The sequence below is a fragment of the Macaca nemestrina genome, chromosome 8, assembly GCF_043159975.1.
Source record: "Macaca nemestrina isolate mMacNem1 chromosome 8, mMacNem.hap1, whole genome shotgun sequence".
NCBI classification, from domain to species: Eukaryota; Metazoa; Chordata; class Mammalia; order Primates; family Cercopithecidae; genus Macaca; species Macaca nemestrina.
Genome location: NC_092132.1, coordinates 45,786,024 through 45,804,340, shown reverse-complemented (window position 1 = coordinate 45,804,340; position 18,317 = coordinate 45,786,024). Strand labels below are relative to the sequence as shown.

Genomic DNA, 18,317 nt, shown 5'->3' with positions numbered 1-18,317 from the left:
TTTAACAGCATTTAAATAGTTCTTAAACAATAACAATTTATCTTGATAAATGGCATGCTGTATTTTTTCATTTTATTTTAATTAGCCATTGTGGAACTAAATTCCCTTTTGTTTTAGTCCTTTGAATATTGTTTAATTATCATTATCATGCCAGATATCTTAAAGGTTATTTTACCAATACAGTTCCATTTAACATAACCCATATGGAATCAATATCCCAGTTTCCTAAAGTGAATGCTTGGAAAATCTTACATTCATATGTTAAGAGTACACATCCTTTCCTCATTAGTTGGAAAGTACAGGGATTTTGGCACAGGTTCTGTGTGGAAGCATTGTGCAGCTTTTATATGGATTTTGTTTTTAGCCTTTGATGACACTGTTTAGAATAGGAAGTATCTAATAAGTAAAGCATTTTGTCTCAAGTGCTGCCAGTGTGTTTAATATATGCCTGGAGGTCTGAAACATTATCTTCTTCAATACAGTAATATGCATTTAATTCTCTGAAAGCAGAAGGTCGAACTTTTGAAAGGGACGCAAAGTACATTTTCAAACAGAATAATTCAAAACATATGGAACAGAGGACCAGAGTAATGTACAGTTGGTTTTTATGGTTTAATCATGATGATGTTAATGCACACCAGTAGCTAATTAAAGAAAACTTTTATTGTTCATCTTAAATAAGTTAGGTAAAGAGTGGGAGAGCTGATGTAACAGCACTGCCCAGAAATACATGTTTCTGCTGCACCAACAGTAAGCAGATACTGCTATTTTTGACAACTTAAATTATTAGTCCCCTCGGACAATAATAAAGCAAAAGTTACTTTCAGAGTTATTACATTGTGAACTCTTCGTTTTCCACAAAGGAATAGTAAATTGATGCCCAAGTTTAGGGCCCAGCACACATAATTAATTAAAAACTTTTCTCAGTAGTGGGCCAGATACCCTTCAATGTAATAAATCTGCAGTGGACTGGTGACAAACCAGTGGATTTTTAAATATGTCTCAAAATCATCAGCTTGTTTATTTCAGTGCTACAGATAGTTTAGAGGCTTAAAAAAATTGAGGAAATCCTGGCTTTTAACTCAGTTTTAGGAATCTAGTTTTCTAGTACTGGGTAAGTTGTACTTTTTCCTTTCCTTCCAATGGAAGTCAGAGTCTTTCATCTCTAGGTCATTGGTTCAAATTCCATTCTGCTCAGTAGTGATTAGAATTAGTTACCATCTGACTTCTGTTCAGTAACCTTTGTGACCTGAACTGATAGCTGCCATCCTGCCACTGCTGGTTATTTATATCTTAAGATCACACCACTTGACATTTGCTGGAGACTAATGTGGCAGTCTCAGCACGTAATATAGGCTGGATGCTAAATTTCTTTACCTTTCTCTACAGGTGGTTTGCCATTTTATGTTAACACCTATGGGAACACTTAATCCACTTTAAAGAGGGAGAGAGTTGATTTTAAGTATAAATCTGTAAATCAGAAGTAAAAAATGCTATATGCATAGAAACTATAGTTTCATGTAGTTAATTTTGTTTAACTTTCTTGATTCAGAGAATGAAAATAGCTTATAAAACTTGAGTTCTTGATTGGAGTTTGCCATTGGAACTCAACCTAAAGGATTTTTTAGTTATACTGTATTTAGGTATTTAGTTTGTAATGCCTCAAAATGTGCTTGATTTCGCATTTGACTACTTAAGTACTTGATTTCATTACTTTTCACATGTTATTTGAGAATTCCTAGTTGGTAATAGATTTGGAGGTCTATTTGAAATTTTCATAATAAGGATAACTAACATTAAACTGCTATTTTGATAACAATTATCTTTATTTTTATCTTACTGAATTTTTAAATATGTTCATTCATTTATTCAGTCAGCACACAATTATTAAGTTTTATTATGTGATAAGCACTAAAGTATGTTCTAGGAATACTAACATGATGTTTCCTCTTACCCAAATCCTACTAGCTGTCTGACCTTGGAACTATTGATCAATCTCTATAAACCTCAATTTTCTCAGCTGTAAAATGGGGATAATAGTACTCCTCCTCAAATAATTATAATGTTAGCTTATATAATGTGCTAACAGTGTCTGGCAAATAATAAATGAACTCAACGGTATTTTATTTTTCTTCAATTGCTCACAATCCCTGAGACAGAATATAGTGTGAAAAGTACTATAATATTAGTTTGTCATAAAAGCATAGAAGTGGGAAAGACTAGCACCACCTGGAAGCATTGCTGAAGTCTTCACAAAGAAGATAAATTTTTTAACTTACCCTTTTTAGAGTGCCTACTGTGTTTGTTCAATATGTTAATTAATTTTATGCTGCAGCAACCCTATGAGTTAGATATTAATGTCCCAATGTGAGGACAAAGACAGAAGAGATAGAGAGGATTCTTTGAAGTATGATCAGCCCACGAGGTAGAGAATGCAGATCAGGAAAGACACTATGAATAAATATGTCTGGGAAAGACCTTGAGGAGTACAGTATTGAGAATTCTCCATCTACGTTTATTTATATCGTAACAATCATGTAACTCTAGTCTGCTGGGCAATTTTTTCATTTAATGTTGTATCAAAGATAAACATATCCAACAGTCATGGATTCTCTTCATTGTGCTAGGCACTGTCCTGCTCCTTAGTGATATATATACTACATTCCCTCTAACAGTTCTTCACCTGGTAAAAGAGACAACGTAACAGCTGCTCATTATTGGGTATTTACTGTAAGGCAGGCACTGTGCTATTAATTCAGTCATCGTAGTAACTCTGAGGTAGGAGTTATTATCCTCATTTTACAAATGATATTATATAGCCTTAGAGAGATTTGTAATTTGTTCAGAGTCATACAGTTAGAGAGTGTTGGACTTGATCCCACATCTGTGTGACTTCAAAGCCTATATATTGTCTTAATGCTGTCTGATACTGTTACCACGAAACATTTTAGTAAAATATACCATATAATAGAAGTATAAGTGAACTACTAAGATCACCAAGAAGGAAAAGAGTGAAAGAACAGTTCTCGGACAAATGTCATTTATCGTGATGGATAACTAAATGTTCACCAGCTACAGCAAACTCAGAGGGGCGCTCCAGGAAGGGAAAGAGCACAGTATAAACTGCATGGTTTGAAAGAATATGGTGTCTTCAAAGGACAGAAACAAGTCCTTTTTTAATGAGGATTACCTCACTTTCTTGAATTATTTATCAGTTCTTATATATATAAGTTATTGCATATATATTATTTCTTATATATAAATATATATTTTTTTACCAATCAAATTAAGGAGTTTTTAAAATAATAAGCAGCTTTGGGAGGCTGAGACAGGAGAATTGCTTGAGGCCAGGAGTTTGGACCAAGTTGGGCTACACTATGAGACCTCATTTCTACAAAAAATGTAAAAATAAGCCAGGAATGGTGGTGCATGCCTGTAATCCTAGCTCCTCAGAAATGGGAGGATCGCTTGAGCCACCACTGAGGGGTTGTAGGTTTCAGTGAGCTATGATCACGCCACTGCATTCCAGCCTGGGCAACAGAACAAGATTCTGTCTTTAAAAATAGTAATAATAATAACAATAATAAGCAATACACAGTTACCCAGTACTTTGGGAGACATTTTTTTATTGCTGATAGTAATGTAACTGAGTGCAGCCTTTTTGGATAGGTGTTGGACAATAGTAACTTTTAACTTTTTCAAACCATTTGCCTAATAATTCCTTTTTTTTTTTTTTTTTTTTTTGAGATGGAGTCTCGCTCTGTCACTTAGGCTGGAGTGCTGTGGTGGGATCTCGGCTCACCGCATGCTCCGCCTCCTGGGTTCACACCATTCTTCTGCCTTAGCCTCCCAAGTAGCTGGGATTACAGGCGCCCGCCACCACGCCCGGCTAATTTTTTGTATTTTTAGTAGAGACGGAGTTTCACCATGTTAGCCAGGATGGTCTCGATCTCCTGACCTCGTGATCCGCCTGCCTCGGCCTCCCAACATGCTGGGATTACAGGTGTGAGCCACTGCACCCAGCCTCCACTTTAAAAAAAAAATTTTTTTGTTTGTTTTTGTCTTTGAAATAGGGTCTCACTCTGTCACCCAAGCTGGAGTGCCATGGCATGATCACAGTTCACTGCAACCTCCACCTCCCAGGCTCAAGCCATCAGCTTCCTAAGTAGCTGGGACCATAGGGGCACACCATCAGGCCTAGCTAATTCTTCATATGTTTTTGTAGCGATAGGGTTTTATCATGTTGCCCAGGCTGGTCTTGAACCCCTGGACTCAAGCAGTCTTCCCACATCAGCCTCTGAAAGTGCTAGAATTACAAGTGTGAATAACTGTATCTGACCTAATAATTTCACTTCTAGGAGCCTGTCTGTCCTGAGAAAATATCACTAGGGGTTTGTCAGCACTAATTGAAAGCTTGAATATACAGGTATATGTGAATGGTAGAACAAATTGTTCCTAACACTAAATGAAGTATTATGTAGCTTTTAAAAATTGTATTTATGAAGAGTACATTAGCATGTCAAAATTTGAGCTATCAGGTTGTCCCTATGGTATCATTATAACCACAAAGGGATACAGGTGAAGGGAACCTGTGCATAGGTAGGTAAAAAAGACTGAAAGGAAGAGCCATGAAATATTACTATTGGTTATGTTTGGAGATAAGATGGGGTGAGGTAGTTTTTTTATTCTTATGGATTTTTTTTTTTTGGTTACCTTAATAATTCTGTTGAAAAAGCAAGTAAAATATCTAGGTGCAGAATAGCAAGTTGCAGACTGATGGTCAGGCAGTCTAAGAAAGAGGAACTGATGGTCTTGGAGCCAAGTGATTATAACTGCTGCTGCCACCAAGTTGCTCTTTGTTCTCTACTTAGGGACTCATTGGTGGAAAATTTTGAGAACTAGTAGCCTTTATTGCACAAAGGAAAAATCTACCCTCAAGGGTTTTAATTACTTAATTACTGACTTGATTTTACTTTATCACTTATATTTGTCCTTGTTTTAAGTCCTATTGTAGTAGGAGAAAATAAACATCTTTTGAAATGGCATGCATTTATTTTAGTGTACTTTTCTTTGTCCTTCATAATTTAGGACTACTGATTTTTCCCTTTCTTACTGTCTAAAAACCTATAAATCAGTTTTATAAGAAAGGTAAGGAATATAGTAGAAACTACTTCTATATAAAATATAATTTCAACCACCAGTAATCATGATTTTGGAGACAGTTTATTGTATTGCTTGGGAAATCACTATAAAAATATGTATTAAAATAATTCTTTAAAGAGACATTTTAAAAGATATATGCTATTCTGTAGTAATGCAAAGAAAGAAGATCTGACATTCAAAAATGTATTTTAATGATGGAAATGAACATTAGATGCTTTTTCTCAAGTATTTCCTTGGCATTTTAAGGTGATTTTGGGGGTCTGGTGTAGGAAATGGGCACCTATTCTGTTTTTCTGATTACTGTTTTAAGTTATACTAGACTCATTTTTAAAATTTTCTTTTTGACAACATGTTTATATAACATTTTTTATATGACAATTGGCATGTAACTAGTTTGAAATGTTTTATTACTTTTTTCTTACAGATCTCTAAACAAGAACAGAAAAAAGTGGATACATTTGATGGAGGCATGGCTGAAACCTCATCTCGGTACAGTGGTGCTCAGGATAGTGGAATTGGCAGTGACAGTGTTAAAATCAGAATAGTGCAAATAGAGCAGCACAGTGGTGCCAGCCAGCATCGCATTGCCCGGCCCTCACGCCAGTCATCAATTGTAAAAAATCTAAATTTTATTCCCTTTGACATATTTATTACTGCAAGTAGAATCTCACTAATGACCTATTCCTGTATGGCCTTATCCAAATCGAAATCACAAGAACAGAAGGATAATGAAAAAACAGACAAGAGTTCATTAAATCTCCCAGAAGTTGATTCAGATGTTGCTAAGCCCAACCAGGCATGTATTTCCACAGTGACAGCAGAAGATCTCTTAAGGAGCAGCATTTCTTTTCCTTCAGGGAAAAAAATAGGGGTCCTCTCTCTTGAAAGTATTCATGCATCCACAAGGTCATCTGCTAGACAAGCACTTGGTATAACTATTGTTCGGCAGCCTGGTCGAAGAGGAACTGGTGACTTACAGCTAGAACCTTTTCTGTACTTTATTGTGTCCCAGCCTTCCTTGCTTCTGAGTTGTCACCACAGAAAGCAGCGAGTGGAAGTATCCATTTTTGATGCTGTGCTTAAAGGGGTGGCCTCTGATTACAAATGTACAGGTAAGAACCTTCAAACTTACTGACGTGCTAATAATTACTATCTAATAAGTTGTACTCCCATAGTTTCCAGATTGATTAAACAGAAACAGCTGACAGACAAAACGTCTTTTCTCTACAGAATATGTAAAGTTCATGTTCCACAGCTGAATCCTGTTTAAATATTTGAAATGTATTGAGGTTTAGCCTTAGTATTCTTACTATGCCTCTGAATATCATTTTTTTTTTTTCTGGGAACTGAATGAAACAGGGATTCTCTTGACTATAGAGATGCTTAACGATTTCCAGTGTTTGGAAAGCATAGCTCGGTTTCATATTAATGGCCCATAGGTATACTTTCCATGTTAATGCTTCTATTCAGATTAAAAAAGAAAAACCTTAGAAGATGAAGTTTGTTTTTGGTATTCTTTTGATGCAATAGCGTCATATTAAATGTAATTGAGAAGGTTTATTAATAAAGATTATTTAAAGATTTTTGTACATCTACAGAAAGTATATTGATGTTGGCTAATTCGCTCTTGCTGCCCAACCCATCCCTTCCTTATTCTAATTATAATAATTATATGAAATTTCCGAAGCTTTTTGCCTGTTGAGACTAGGAAAGTGAGCAGGGTTCAGATGTAAGACATACAAGCTATTAAGTAACAAGGGCCAGTGGAGTCAAGCAAGGTGACAATATACCTTTTCCCTCAGTTAATGTAGATTTGGAGATTTGGCCAAAAAAAAAACTGGAGAGAGTAACTGGGTCACCTAAGATTCAGTATTCAAAGAGGCCCTCTAGCAAGCTCAGGTATAGTTCAGGCGTTTTATTGCTTTCAGCTGGTCCCATCCAATAGGTGGAAGCCAGCAGTGAGGCATTTGGACAATGAATCTAATCTGGAATACAGGTTTGTTCGTTCTTGCCATTAAGAAGGACTGTTTTGCATGGCAGGATCCCGGAAGGTAGATGGCAGGTGTGGGAATCAGGATTCAGCCTGAGGAAATAGCATCAAAGGAGCTCTAGGCCAGGGTTTAGTGCAAGTCCCCTGCTTTAAGAAAGGGGTAACTAGCCAGTTGCTGAGGAGTAACCCCTGGGCTGCTTGCTGTCCCTCTCTCCTGTGCAGCTCATAATGGGTCAAAAAAGCTGATTGTTAGACTCAAGAACTTTGCAAGACAGTTGTTAAACCACTAGTAGCTTAAATTGGCCATGGTGAAAGTATATATGCCACAGATGCTTGCAAATTCAATCATATCAGCTCTCCTACTCCAAGAGCCATTTGTTAAACCCTTACCAGCAACAACTGCCTCTCTTTCTCAAACATGTTCTCATTTACTGGATGCCTTTGATATAAAAGATACTTCAGCGGCACTGAAAATATGGGAGATGCTGGTATAGTGGGACATGTTATGTGATTCAAGAACTCATGCCTGTATACCTGATACCTGCTTGCAAGTCTGCTTGGCATTAGCCAAAATTTAAGTGCAGGATTAGGAGATGAATTCTTAACTCTCAGCCCTTCATTAAGTTCACTCAGCTACAGTCGCTCTATAGGTGGGTGACCTGTGCTAAAAACATTGGGGGAGGCAGAGGAAAGTAGGAGGGGGAAAGGGGCTGAGAGGAACAGCTATGACCTCTTCCTAAATTTGTAGATATGCAGAGATCACAGAAGCCTCATTTTGCTTACTTCCAGCCCAACCTAAGGATACTCTGTATGTAACCTCAACCTTTGAAACTGTTAAACTGAGGCAAGCCAGGGTCCACAGTAATAGAAAAGAACTGCCAATGATGGACTTGTTTCCACTTTCCGAAATTGTAAGAGCAGACTGGCTTAAATCTGTTTTATTGATATACTCCCAAATCATGTGTTTATACATTTTCATCTAAGTCTGTATTCAGCAAAGTTATAAGAGCTCATACCAAAGATAGACTTTTGGATTATAATCAATTCCTAGGTTAAAATAATAGAGCACTTCTTGCTTAAAGGGGGGAAAAAACCTTGTATATAAACTGACATGGAACCCAATCTTGGTACATGAAGCTAGAGTGGTGGTCATGGGCCAGATTTAATATAGGGGTTGGGGGTAAATGTAGGAGGAAGAAGACTCACATACCTTCTAAGGAGCATTTTCTGCATAATATTCTCATGGATGCCTTTCCCTACACAGAATGCATCTACTTGGACATTTATATTATCTCAATAGTATGACTCTTGGTTAGTAATAATCAAAAGTTATCAATATGCATGATAATATTTCTTTTTTTTTTTTTTTTTTTTTTTTTTTTGAGACGGAGTCTCGCTCTGTCGCCCAGGCTGGAGTGCAGTGGCCGGGTCTCAGCTCACTGCAAGCTCCGCCTCCCGGGTTCACGCCATTCTCCTGCCTCAGCCTCCCGAGTAGCTGGGACTACAGGCGCCCGCCACCTCGCCCGGCTAGTTTTTTGTATTTTTAGTAGAGACGGGGTTTCACCATGTTAGCCAGGATGGTCTCGATCTCCTGACCTCGTGATCCGCCCGTCTCGGCCTCCCAAAGTGCTGGGATTACAGGCTTGAGCCACCGCGCCCGGCCGATAATATTTCTTAAAAGTGAACTTAGTGATCTAGGGAAATTTTTTTCAGAAGACCCAAAAGGAGGCAAGTAATTAAAATACAATGGCTAAAAATAAAATTCAGCTAGCATTTATTGAGTGATCACCCTGTGCCAGGCATTGTACTAACTGCTTTAATGCATTATCTTATTTCATCCTAATGACAACTCTATGGGAAATGTTCTATTCTTAGAGATTAGGAAACTAAGCCTTAGAGAAGTTAAGTAACTTCCCCAAGGACACAGACCTAGCAGTAAACAGAGCTACAATTCAAAGCTAAGAAGTGTTGGACTCCTGAGTCTAGACTCTCAACCTCTATGGGTCCCCTGAAAAGAAGGATGTGAATTGGAGGTTCTTGCAGTCAGCCTATATTGTCCCACTTACCATGCAAATGATTCCTCTCTTAAGTTTTAACTGGTGAATTTGTATATTAACTGGGTCCATGCTGTGATTACACAGTACTCAGGTATGGAAAACCTGGGTTCCAATTCTGTCACTTATATGTATACCTATATCATTACGCACTTATGAAAATGAAAAGAGATAATTCATGAATAATTCTAAAGTACTTAGCATTGAGCCAGCAGGCCTAGGCCCTCATAAATGTGTGCTGGTACTATTTTAGCTGTCAATATCATATAGTGGAAAGAATACTTAACTAGGAGGCAGAAAACCTGGGATTTTTATTCATGGCCCTGCCATCAATTAGTAAAGTGATCTTAGGCAGTTTACTTCTTTGACTTTCTGTTTTCTTATCTGTAAAATGTGATGATTATAATAGATATCAACAAAATCCATTCCAGTTCTGAAGTTTCATCATTCTGTAATTTGGAATTCTGTAATTTGGCTTTGGCTTCAGGGAGTTGATATCTGTAAGGCTCTACAATATCAGGTAGAAATTTATTATGACTTGTTTTGAAGATGCAGATTTCCTTTGATATTCTAGTGGAGCACTAATTACTTTATGCCGAGTTTTAAATACATAAGTTTTATTAAATGTTAATGAAATTATTTTTCAAAAACCGATCTGGAAATGTGTTTTATGTGTCCACTTGAATGAATTGTCTAAGTCCCATTACCAATTTGGTTATCCAGAAACCCTTTATGTAGCACTTTCTTTCCTGAAAAAAGCACTGTTCCATAACCAGTGTTTTTTGGAAGCCCTGAGATAGTAACCTTATGGATAAGAAAAAAGAGAAAAATAGAAATGGCTATAATGCTAACATTCATGGGGAGGGAAGCAGAGGGAGCAGTAAGTTGGGGGTGGCTAGCTCCATTTCTGCATTATAAAGTGAAGGAGTCATTGCAATGTCTTTAAATTGGAGGGACTAAAGAGATTCTACCATGAAGCTAATGTTCTAAGAAATGTCCAGGAAAAGTTAAAGGCATCATAAGTTAAAAGTGAAAGAAGTAACATGTCATGTGTTTCCACAGTGTTCATACTTTTCCTCTGGATATTAAAATTCTTTTTGGCTGGGCATACTGTCTCACATTTGTAATCTCAGCACTTTGGGAGGCCAAAGTGGGTGGATCACTTGAGCTCAGGAGTCCAAGACTAGCCTAGACAACATAGTGAGACCCCATCTCTACAAAATTTACAAAAACTTAGCCAGTTGCAGTGGCGTGCATCTGTAGTCTGAGCTATCGGGGAGGCTGAGATGGGAGGATCACCTGAGCCTGGGAGGTTGAGGCTGCAATAAGTCGTGATTGCACCAACGTACTGCAGCCTGGATGACAGAGTGAGATCCTGTCTCAAACACAAAATAATGTATTCTTTTCTATAACGTAACTCAAGTGTCAACCAGCCAATAGCCATTTTAGCATATATGTATGATTGTATGATTTGGTTTGGATGTTTATCCCCTCCAAATCTCATCTTGAAATATGACTCTCAGTGTTGGAGATAAGGCCTGCTGGGTGGTATTTGGATTATGGGGGTAGATTCCTCACGAATGGCTTAGTACCATCCTTTTAGTGATAAGTGAGTTCTTGCTCTGAGTTCATGAAATATATAGTTGTTTAAAGAATGTGGCACCTCCCCGCTACCTTGCTCCCTCTCTCCCCATGTGATATACTGGCTTTCCCCTTTGCCTTCTGCCCTGATCATAGCTTTCTGAGGCCTGACCAGAAGCCAAGCAGATGTTAATGCCATGCTTGTACAGCCTGCAGAACCATAATCCAAATATATCTTTTTTCTTTGTAAATCACCGTCTCAGGTATTCTTTTATAATAATGCAAAAACAGCCTAATATAATGGGCATCTCAATAATTGCCCCATTGTCACATTTCAAAAATACCTATGAGGTTGTTATAGAGATATTGGTTTTCTGGGTTTTGTTTTGAGAGGACAATAACATTTGATTATTTAAAAAAAAATCCTAGCACAATATGGCTTGTCATTGTTTATTGTTTTCTATACACGTCATAAACCATTATTATAGGTGCTCGTGTTCCTTTATATGTAAATCATACGGAGGAAAAAGAAAAAGGATTTTGTTTTACTCTTTAAAAAGATTTAATGGCTGGGCGTGGTGGCTCATACCTGTAATTCCAGCACATTGTGAGGCCGAGGCAGGCAGATCACCTGAGGTCAGGAGTTCGAGACCAGCCTGGCAAACATGGTTAAACCCTGTTTCTACAAAAATATAAAAATTAGCTGGGCATGATGGTGAATGCCTGTAATACCAGCTACTTGGGAGGCTGAGGTGGAAGAATCACTTGAACCTACGAGGCAGAGGTTGCAGTGAGCCGAGATCATGCCATTGCACTCCAGCCTGGGTGAGAGAGCGAGACTCCATCTCCAAAAAAAAAAAAAAAAAAAAAAAAAGGTTAATAATTTTTTCAAAAAAGGTAAAATCATAGTTTTTATATAAATATAAGAAGAGTATATGTCAAAGGTTTTATTTAATTAATAATTTATTTATCTTATTAATTTGTATGAATATCACAAAAAAATTCATGCACAAGGGACCTACACAGATGACCCTGGTCATCTCAAGAGATTTTTATTCTGAAATTCATAAGTGTCTTAGAATGTCACTTGATCCTGGGCATTATTCATTGTTAAAGCATGGCTCTAGGTGATTCTAGAAAGATGGAAATAGTTTTGACATTAAATTATGAACCCATTTAGTTTAATTTGACATATTCAGGCAACTATGATGAAGAGCCCAAAAGTGAATATTGAAAATCCTTTGAGTGTTGTAGGAATACAGGGTGATATACCAAGGTGACTACTTTAATCAATCTGGCTTTTAAAATTACATCTTCCCTCCTGTCTTACACAATCAGCTTGACTTATTACTTCAGAAGAACCTTTTATTCCTATTGTGCTTTCATTTATACACCAGACATATTTTGGAAATATTCATTCATTCACTGAATGTGAGCACCTGCTGCTTGTCAGATATGTGCAAGACTCTGAGAAACCAGTAATAAGACTCAGTTTCTACCTTCAGGCACCTAGCTTCATGTGATAACCATACTTATTATGATTAATTATGAAGGTTTAGCAGAATAAAGATCTTCATGCCATGGAGGGTTGTGAAACACTTAAATTAGTTAAATAAAGCCTATGACCTTTATTTAACTCTCAGAGAAGCCGTTTAGAAAAGCTAGTAGCAGTTGTATGCGATGGTTTAAGAAAAACTGTTTGGATACATCTTTAAAGTTACTGATTTTTTTATTAGTTGTATATTCAGCTCTAGCTGCAATTCAGAATATTTTTAAATATTTTAATTTATTAATTTGCCTTTTGGCTATATTTCTTTGCAATATATTTTAGTCGTTGCTCTGGGGTTTCCAGTATGCATGTCTAATCATTCACACTCTATTTAGAGGTAATATTTGATCACTTAAAGGAAGATGGGAGAGCTTTACAACTACATAGGTTCCTTTACTGTCTTCCATTTATGTTATAGTTGTCATAAATATTACATCTATATATTCAAAACCCTACCAGATAAGATTTTGATCTTTGTTTCAATAATCTTACATATTTTAAAGAACTGAAGAGGGGGAAAGTGGTCTTTTATATTCCCAGCCATTTACCATGTTCATTGCTATTCCCTTATCCCCAGAGCTCAAAGTTTCCCTCTGGTACATTTTTCCTCAGCATTAGGAACCTCCTTTTGAATTTCTTTTAGAGCAGAGCTGCTAGCAATAAATACTGTTTTCCTTCATCTGCGAGTATCTTTTTTTTTTTTTTTCTCATTCCTAAAGGATATTTTTGCTGGATGTAAAATTCTGGGTTGACATTTTTTCTAGCACTTTAGAGATAGTATTTCATGTTCTTCTATCCCCTGTGGTTTCTGATGAGGAATCTGTGTTCATTCCAATTATTTTTTCCGTATTTGTAATGTGTTGTTTTTCTCTAGCTGTTTTCAAGACACCTGCTTATCTTTAGTTTTCTGTAGGTTGATTATTGTGTGTCTGGGCTTGGTTTCTTTGATTCTATCCTGTGTGGAATTCTCTGATCTTCTTGACTGTAAATTTATGGGTATATTGTTTTGGTTTTGTCTACCAAATTTGAGAACTTTTGGCCCTTATTTCTTTAAATAGTCTTTCTGCACCAATCTCTTTCTCTTCTCCTTTTGGAATTCAAGTGTTAAGCTTTTTAATATTGTCCTACAAATCTCTAAGACTCTCATTTTTTTTCTTTTTTTTTCCCCACTCTTCAGATTGGATCACTTCTATTAAATTTTTCACTTCTAAAATTTCCATTTGGTTCTTTTTTGTAGTTTGTATTTCTCTGTTAAGAACTTATATTTCAATTCATTTCAGGTGTGTTTACCTTTACCTCATGAAATACAGTTGTAACAGCTGCTTAAAGTCTTAAATGCCTGTGTCACTGCCACCACTGTAACACTCCCCTCAACACACACAGACACACACACACACACACACATACACACACACACACACATTGGATATTGGGTCCACCCTCAGTGCAAAGCCAGGAGAGAGAGAGAGAAAAAAAAAAAGAAAAGAAAAAGCAACAAGATTTCCCCTACACTGTTGAAACCACAGGGGCCTTAATTTCCAGACAATGTTTCTGTTGGAGCTTTGGATGTGTCCTTACCTTCACTGTGCACCACAATATAGGGCTCACTCTCAAGTCAAACATAAAAGAAGACACACAACACCACGAACTGGGAAATTCATCACCACGTAAGTTATAGCCACAAGTTGGACTTTCCTCCCTAATCTGCATTGTTCCGATTTACTTTTCAGAATTCTCAAGTATTTATTTGCTTTTTGTGTCTTTTACAAGGTTTTTATTTGTAAGCAGCATGAGAGTTAGGCTGCAGTGAGGTTATTCCAGTCTAGGCTGGCACCAGAAATCCTGCCATTTAAAACTAATAATAATGTTTTCTAGTCCATTAGCCAGGACTTGGTTTTCTGGGAAACTTAATAGGGGATTTCCTCTAAAAGTGATACTTTTATATCTTTACATCTTAAGCACAGATCAGCTACATATATCCTAATCAGTAATTACTGCTCCCAAGGAGTTGTCAGCATTAACTTGATTCTTCCCGTGCCACCAATAAGCACACACTCAGAGGGCAGCAATGGTGTTCTCTCTCTGCATTCCTTAGGGCTTTCCTTTCATGTACTATCAAATCAAGTTAGAAGGGGAAAATGCTGTGAGATTCATTGCCCTTCTTGTCAACCTGCCTTTCGCAGAACATGTGACTGATATATATAATTTTAAAATATATATGTATAAATATATGTGTATACTATGTAGTAATGTCCCTTATTCATAGGGAACATGTTCCAAGATCCCCAATGGGGCCTCAAATTGTGGATAGTACTGACCTTTATATATACTATTTTTTCCTATAATTACATAACTATGATGAAGTTTAATTTATCCATTTGGCACTGTGAGAGATTGACAACAAAATAATACAATTACAACAATATACTGTAATAAAAGTTATGTGAATGTGGTCTCTCTTTCTCTCTCAAAATATATTTTCAGACCATATGTAATTGCAGGTAACTGAAACCACGGATAAGAGCAGGGGATTACTGTATAAAACTGGCCCTCAGTAGTCATGGGTTCCACATCTGTGAATTCAGCCAACCATAGATCAAAAGTATTCCAAACAAAATTGCATATTTACGGGACATGTACAGCCTTTTTTTCTTACTATCCTCTAAACAATACAGCATAACAACTATTTACATAGCACTTATATTGTATTAGGTATTATAAGTATTCTAGAGATAATTTAAAGTGTATAGTAGGATATAAATAGGCTATAATGCAAATACCAGGTCATTTTATATCAGGGACTGGAGTATCTGCAGAGTGTGGTATCCACAGGAGGTCTTGGAACCAGTCCTCTGTGAACAAGAGATGACTTTAAACATACATATTTAAAAAACTATTTGAGATACTTCCCAGGATAAATAAGTGGAATCTATACCTATATCTACATCTGTTTTACAAAGCTAAAGCAAAATTAAAATTATGACAATTACTTATAATTTTGAAAGCCCTATTAATAGGGTATAATTCACATTCTACGTAATTTACTGATCCTAAATTATGCTGACTAAATTTTTAAGCTATACATAGCAATATGCTTTTCATCCTTAATTTAAAAACATTATTTAAAGACTAAATTATCAACTTGAATTTTTATGAATATTAATATTAATAATCTACTTCAAATGATTTTCCAAGTAGATAATAAGTCTTTGAGTTAACTTCTTTTTAAAAATATTAGACTAATGTGGCAATGGGCTTTTCCATGCCCTTCCCACCTGGAGCAACCTCTAACAGAAATGAGATCTTCTGCCAGCACCTTTATACATAGCAGCTGTATTATTGGCAGTTCTCATTTAAATAAAGATGTATGTAGTTGTTTTTAACATAATCGTATTAGTTGTGTTTATAAATATTTAAAAATTGGTATTTGTTTTGTTTAAGATAATGGAGTCCAGATTTGAAATTGCCTCATATCTTGACTATGCAGCCCAAGGCAGCCTCAAAAAGTCATTTTTCTTCTTGTTTGTTTGGGGCTTTTTTGTTTGTTTTTGAAGAAATGACTGTGCCATCTGGTCAATTGTGAAGGGGCTGAACAACTCTGAGGGAATTTAACTAACTCATTAGTGCAATATCTTGTTACCCATTAATGTGTGCTAGGACCTAACAAAGAAACCAACTAAAAACAGTTTTCTGCCATCTTGCAACTTATTTACCTGATTGTAACTTTTCAAACAGCAACTAGACTAAAATACAGAAGTTAAAATTTATTGGAATGTATCACACTGAAAAAGTAGGTCATAACACACTTCTATGTAGGATACTGTAATGCTTAAGATAGGTTATCTAATATGGAACAGTTTCTGCATTTGAAGTTTTATAAATGCCAAAGGTCCAATGAAGAGTCAAACTTGAAATATGGAGTCCTATGAGAGCTCAGGATTAGACCTCTCAGTACTAAGTTTTAATCCTGATTCTACTCCTTACAGCTGTGTGACCTTAGGCAAGTTATTTAGCCTCTTTATGCCTCAGTTTCCTTATCTATGATATGAGATTAATACTGGTAGCAGCCTCCTAGGGTTGCTATTGGGATTTAAAAATGTATGCGAAGTTCTTAGCTAAGTGTATGGCACAAGGCTCAATGATTATTAATAAATATTGTTGCTTTTGTCATCATTGTTAATATCTTTAAGTGTTTTTTTAAAGTAGTGGTTGTAAATGGCAAAAAAAATGCACATCATTTCAATGTAATTCTAGCTATTGCGGTTTGAAAATTTTCAGTCAAGTAATTGAGGGTTTTTTTTTTTTTATCCTTTCATGAATAGGACTGTAGAAATGTGCCAAAGACATTTGAGTAAACGAACAGTTGAAAAATCATAAAATGGCTTCTTACACCTCATAAATCATATCTTGATTTCATTTAGTTGTTGTGACTTTAAGAAAAAGATTGAATTATATGCCTCTTTAGAATTAAAGGTTTTGTTAATATGCCTGGAAAGGCTTAGAATTAACCTGTGACTTTACTGTCATAATGATCACACTCTGAACATTTATCTGGAAATTTAGCTGCTGGGAACATTGCTTGCTGGCTAATAATATGAAATAAAATTATTACTTTGACAGGAATTAGCAAGTTAGTAGACCTCTTAAATGAGAGGCATTCTAGTGTATCACTCAGAGAGAAAGGTGATGAGAAGGTTAAACAAGAAATGGCACAACCAGCTGAGGGAAATAATATTATATGAGGAAGGGTATTAGAACAGAAATCAGAAATCTTGACTTTTAGCCTTGGTTCTAATACCAGAGCTATTTGATGCAAATAGCTAAATTTCTTGGTGCTTTAGTTTTCTAATCTCTAAAATTGTTTAATATTATCTGCTCTTAGTCGATTATTGGTTAAATCTGAGTTTCAAGTGAGATGATATTTATGAAATTATATGGAAATATGAAACATTATTCAAACATAAGTTGGGACTTCAGTGATTATTAGTATTAAAAGGGAAACTTTCATTTTAGACATGAGGAAAAGATTAGTGCCCTGGCCTTTGTGACTCCCATTGTAATCATCAACATTTACTTAAAAGAAGTGAAAATGGGGGGAATCATTTAAAGGCAGTGATTAGCTTTAATGTTACAAAACCCAACTTTGCTTAGAGCAGAAGAGAGGTTTACAATTGGGATTAAGTTGGATATGTGACTTGGACATGTGACTGCATTTTTTTTTTTTTTTTTCACTGAATAGCACCTTGTGCTTACTTGTGCTGAATTTTAATCAAATGTTGGCCAATAAAATACCTGAAACCCACATTAGAATTTAATATGAAACACCAAATTTTAATAAGAAAGAGATCAAGGACAACACAGAGCAGTACAGAATATGAATGAAAAGGAATTCATTGAATTGATATTTCACATATTATCTGCTGGTTAGCATCATTAAGTATAAAGAATACACTTCCTTCTAACAAGATATGAAAGACTTGGTTCTAAAAGTAAGAGCCAGTGGACATTGATGGTCAAATATTCCAGGAGCCAATTTAATCCCTTCCTTTTCCTGTTCCTATGGGCTGCAGACCTGGGGTTTCAAACCAGGAAATCTCTTGCCCTTCCCATCACATCTTATGAGGTGCAGTGTAGGTGCAGAATCGTAGAGCATGTGAAACAGTGCTTGTAGAATTAGCCAAATGCCTGGATATCCACAGGGAGATGGTGGCACTTACCTTGCATCCAGAGCAATTTGGAACTGGTTTCTTGGTTGATTTTTGCTGTCCTCACATTGAATTATTATGATGTTTAATGGATCTAGGTTCCTTCACAATTTAACTTGCAGGCTTTATAGGGGCTTCATGGACTAATTTTGCTTTTGTGGCTACATAAGAAAAAGAAAAAATTAGCCATTTAAACTATAGATCAAAAAGTAAATATAGAAAATATATTTTCTCAAAGTAAATATAGAAAAATGTATGAAACGCAATAAGCTTGT

At 36.1% G+C, this 18,317-nt stretch overlaps 1 protein-coding gene across 8 annotated transcripts in view; it reads left to right on the top strand.

The window, feature by feature from the left end:
* LOC105476071 (vacuolar protein sorting 13 homolog B) overlaps positions 1-18,317 on the top strand; it is an 859,286-nt gene that overhangs the window by 619,986 nt on the left and 220,983 nt on the right. For all 8 annotated transcript variants that reach the window (XM_011731700.3, XM_011731704.3, XM_011731702.3 and 5 more), the window contains one exon: positions 5,588-6,275. In XM_011731700.3, the coding sequence (XP_011730002.2) occupies positions 5,588-6,275 (688 nt within the window). The remainder of the gene's footprint in view (positions 1-5,587; positions 6,276-18,317) is intronic.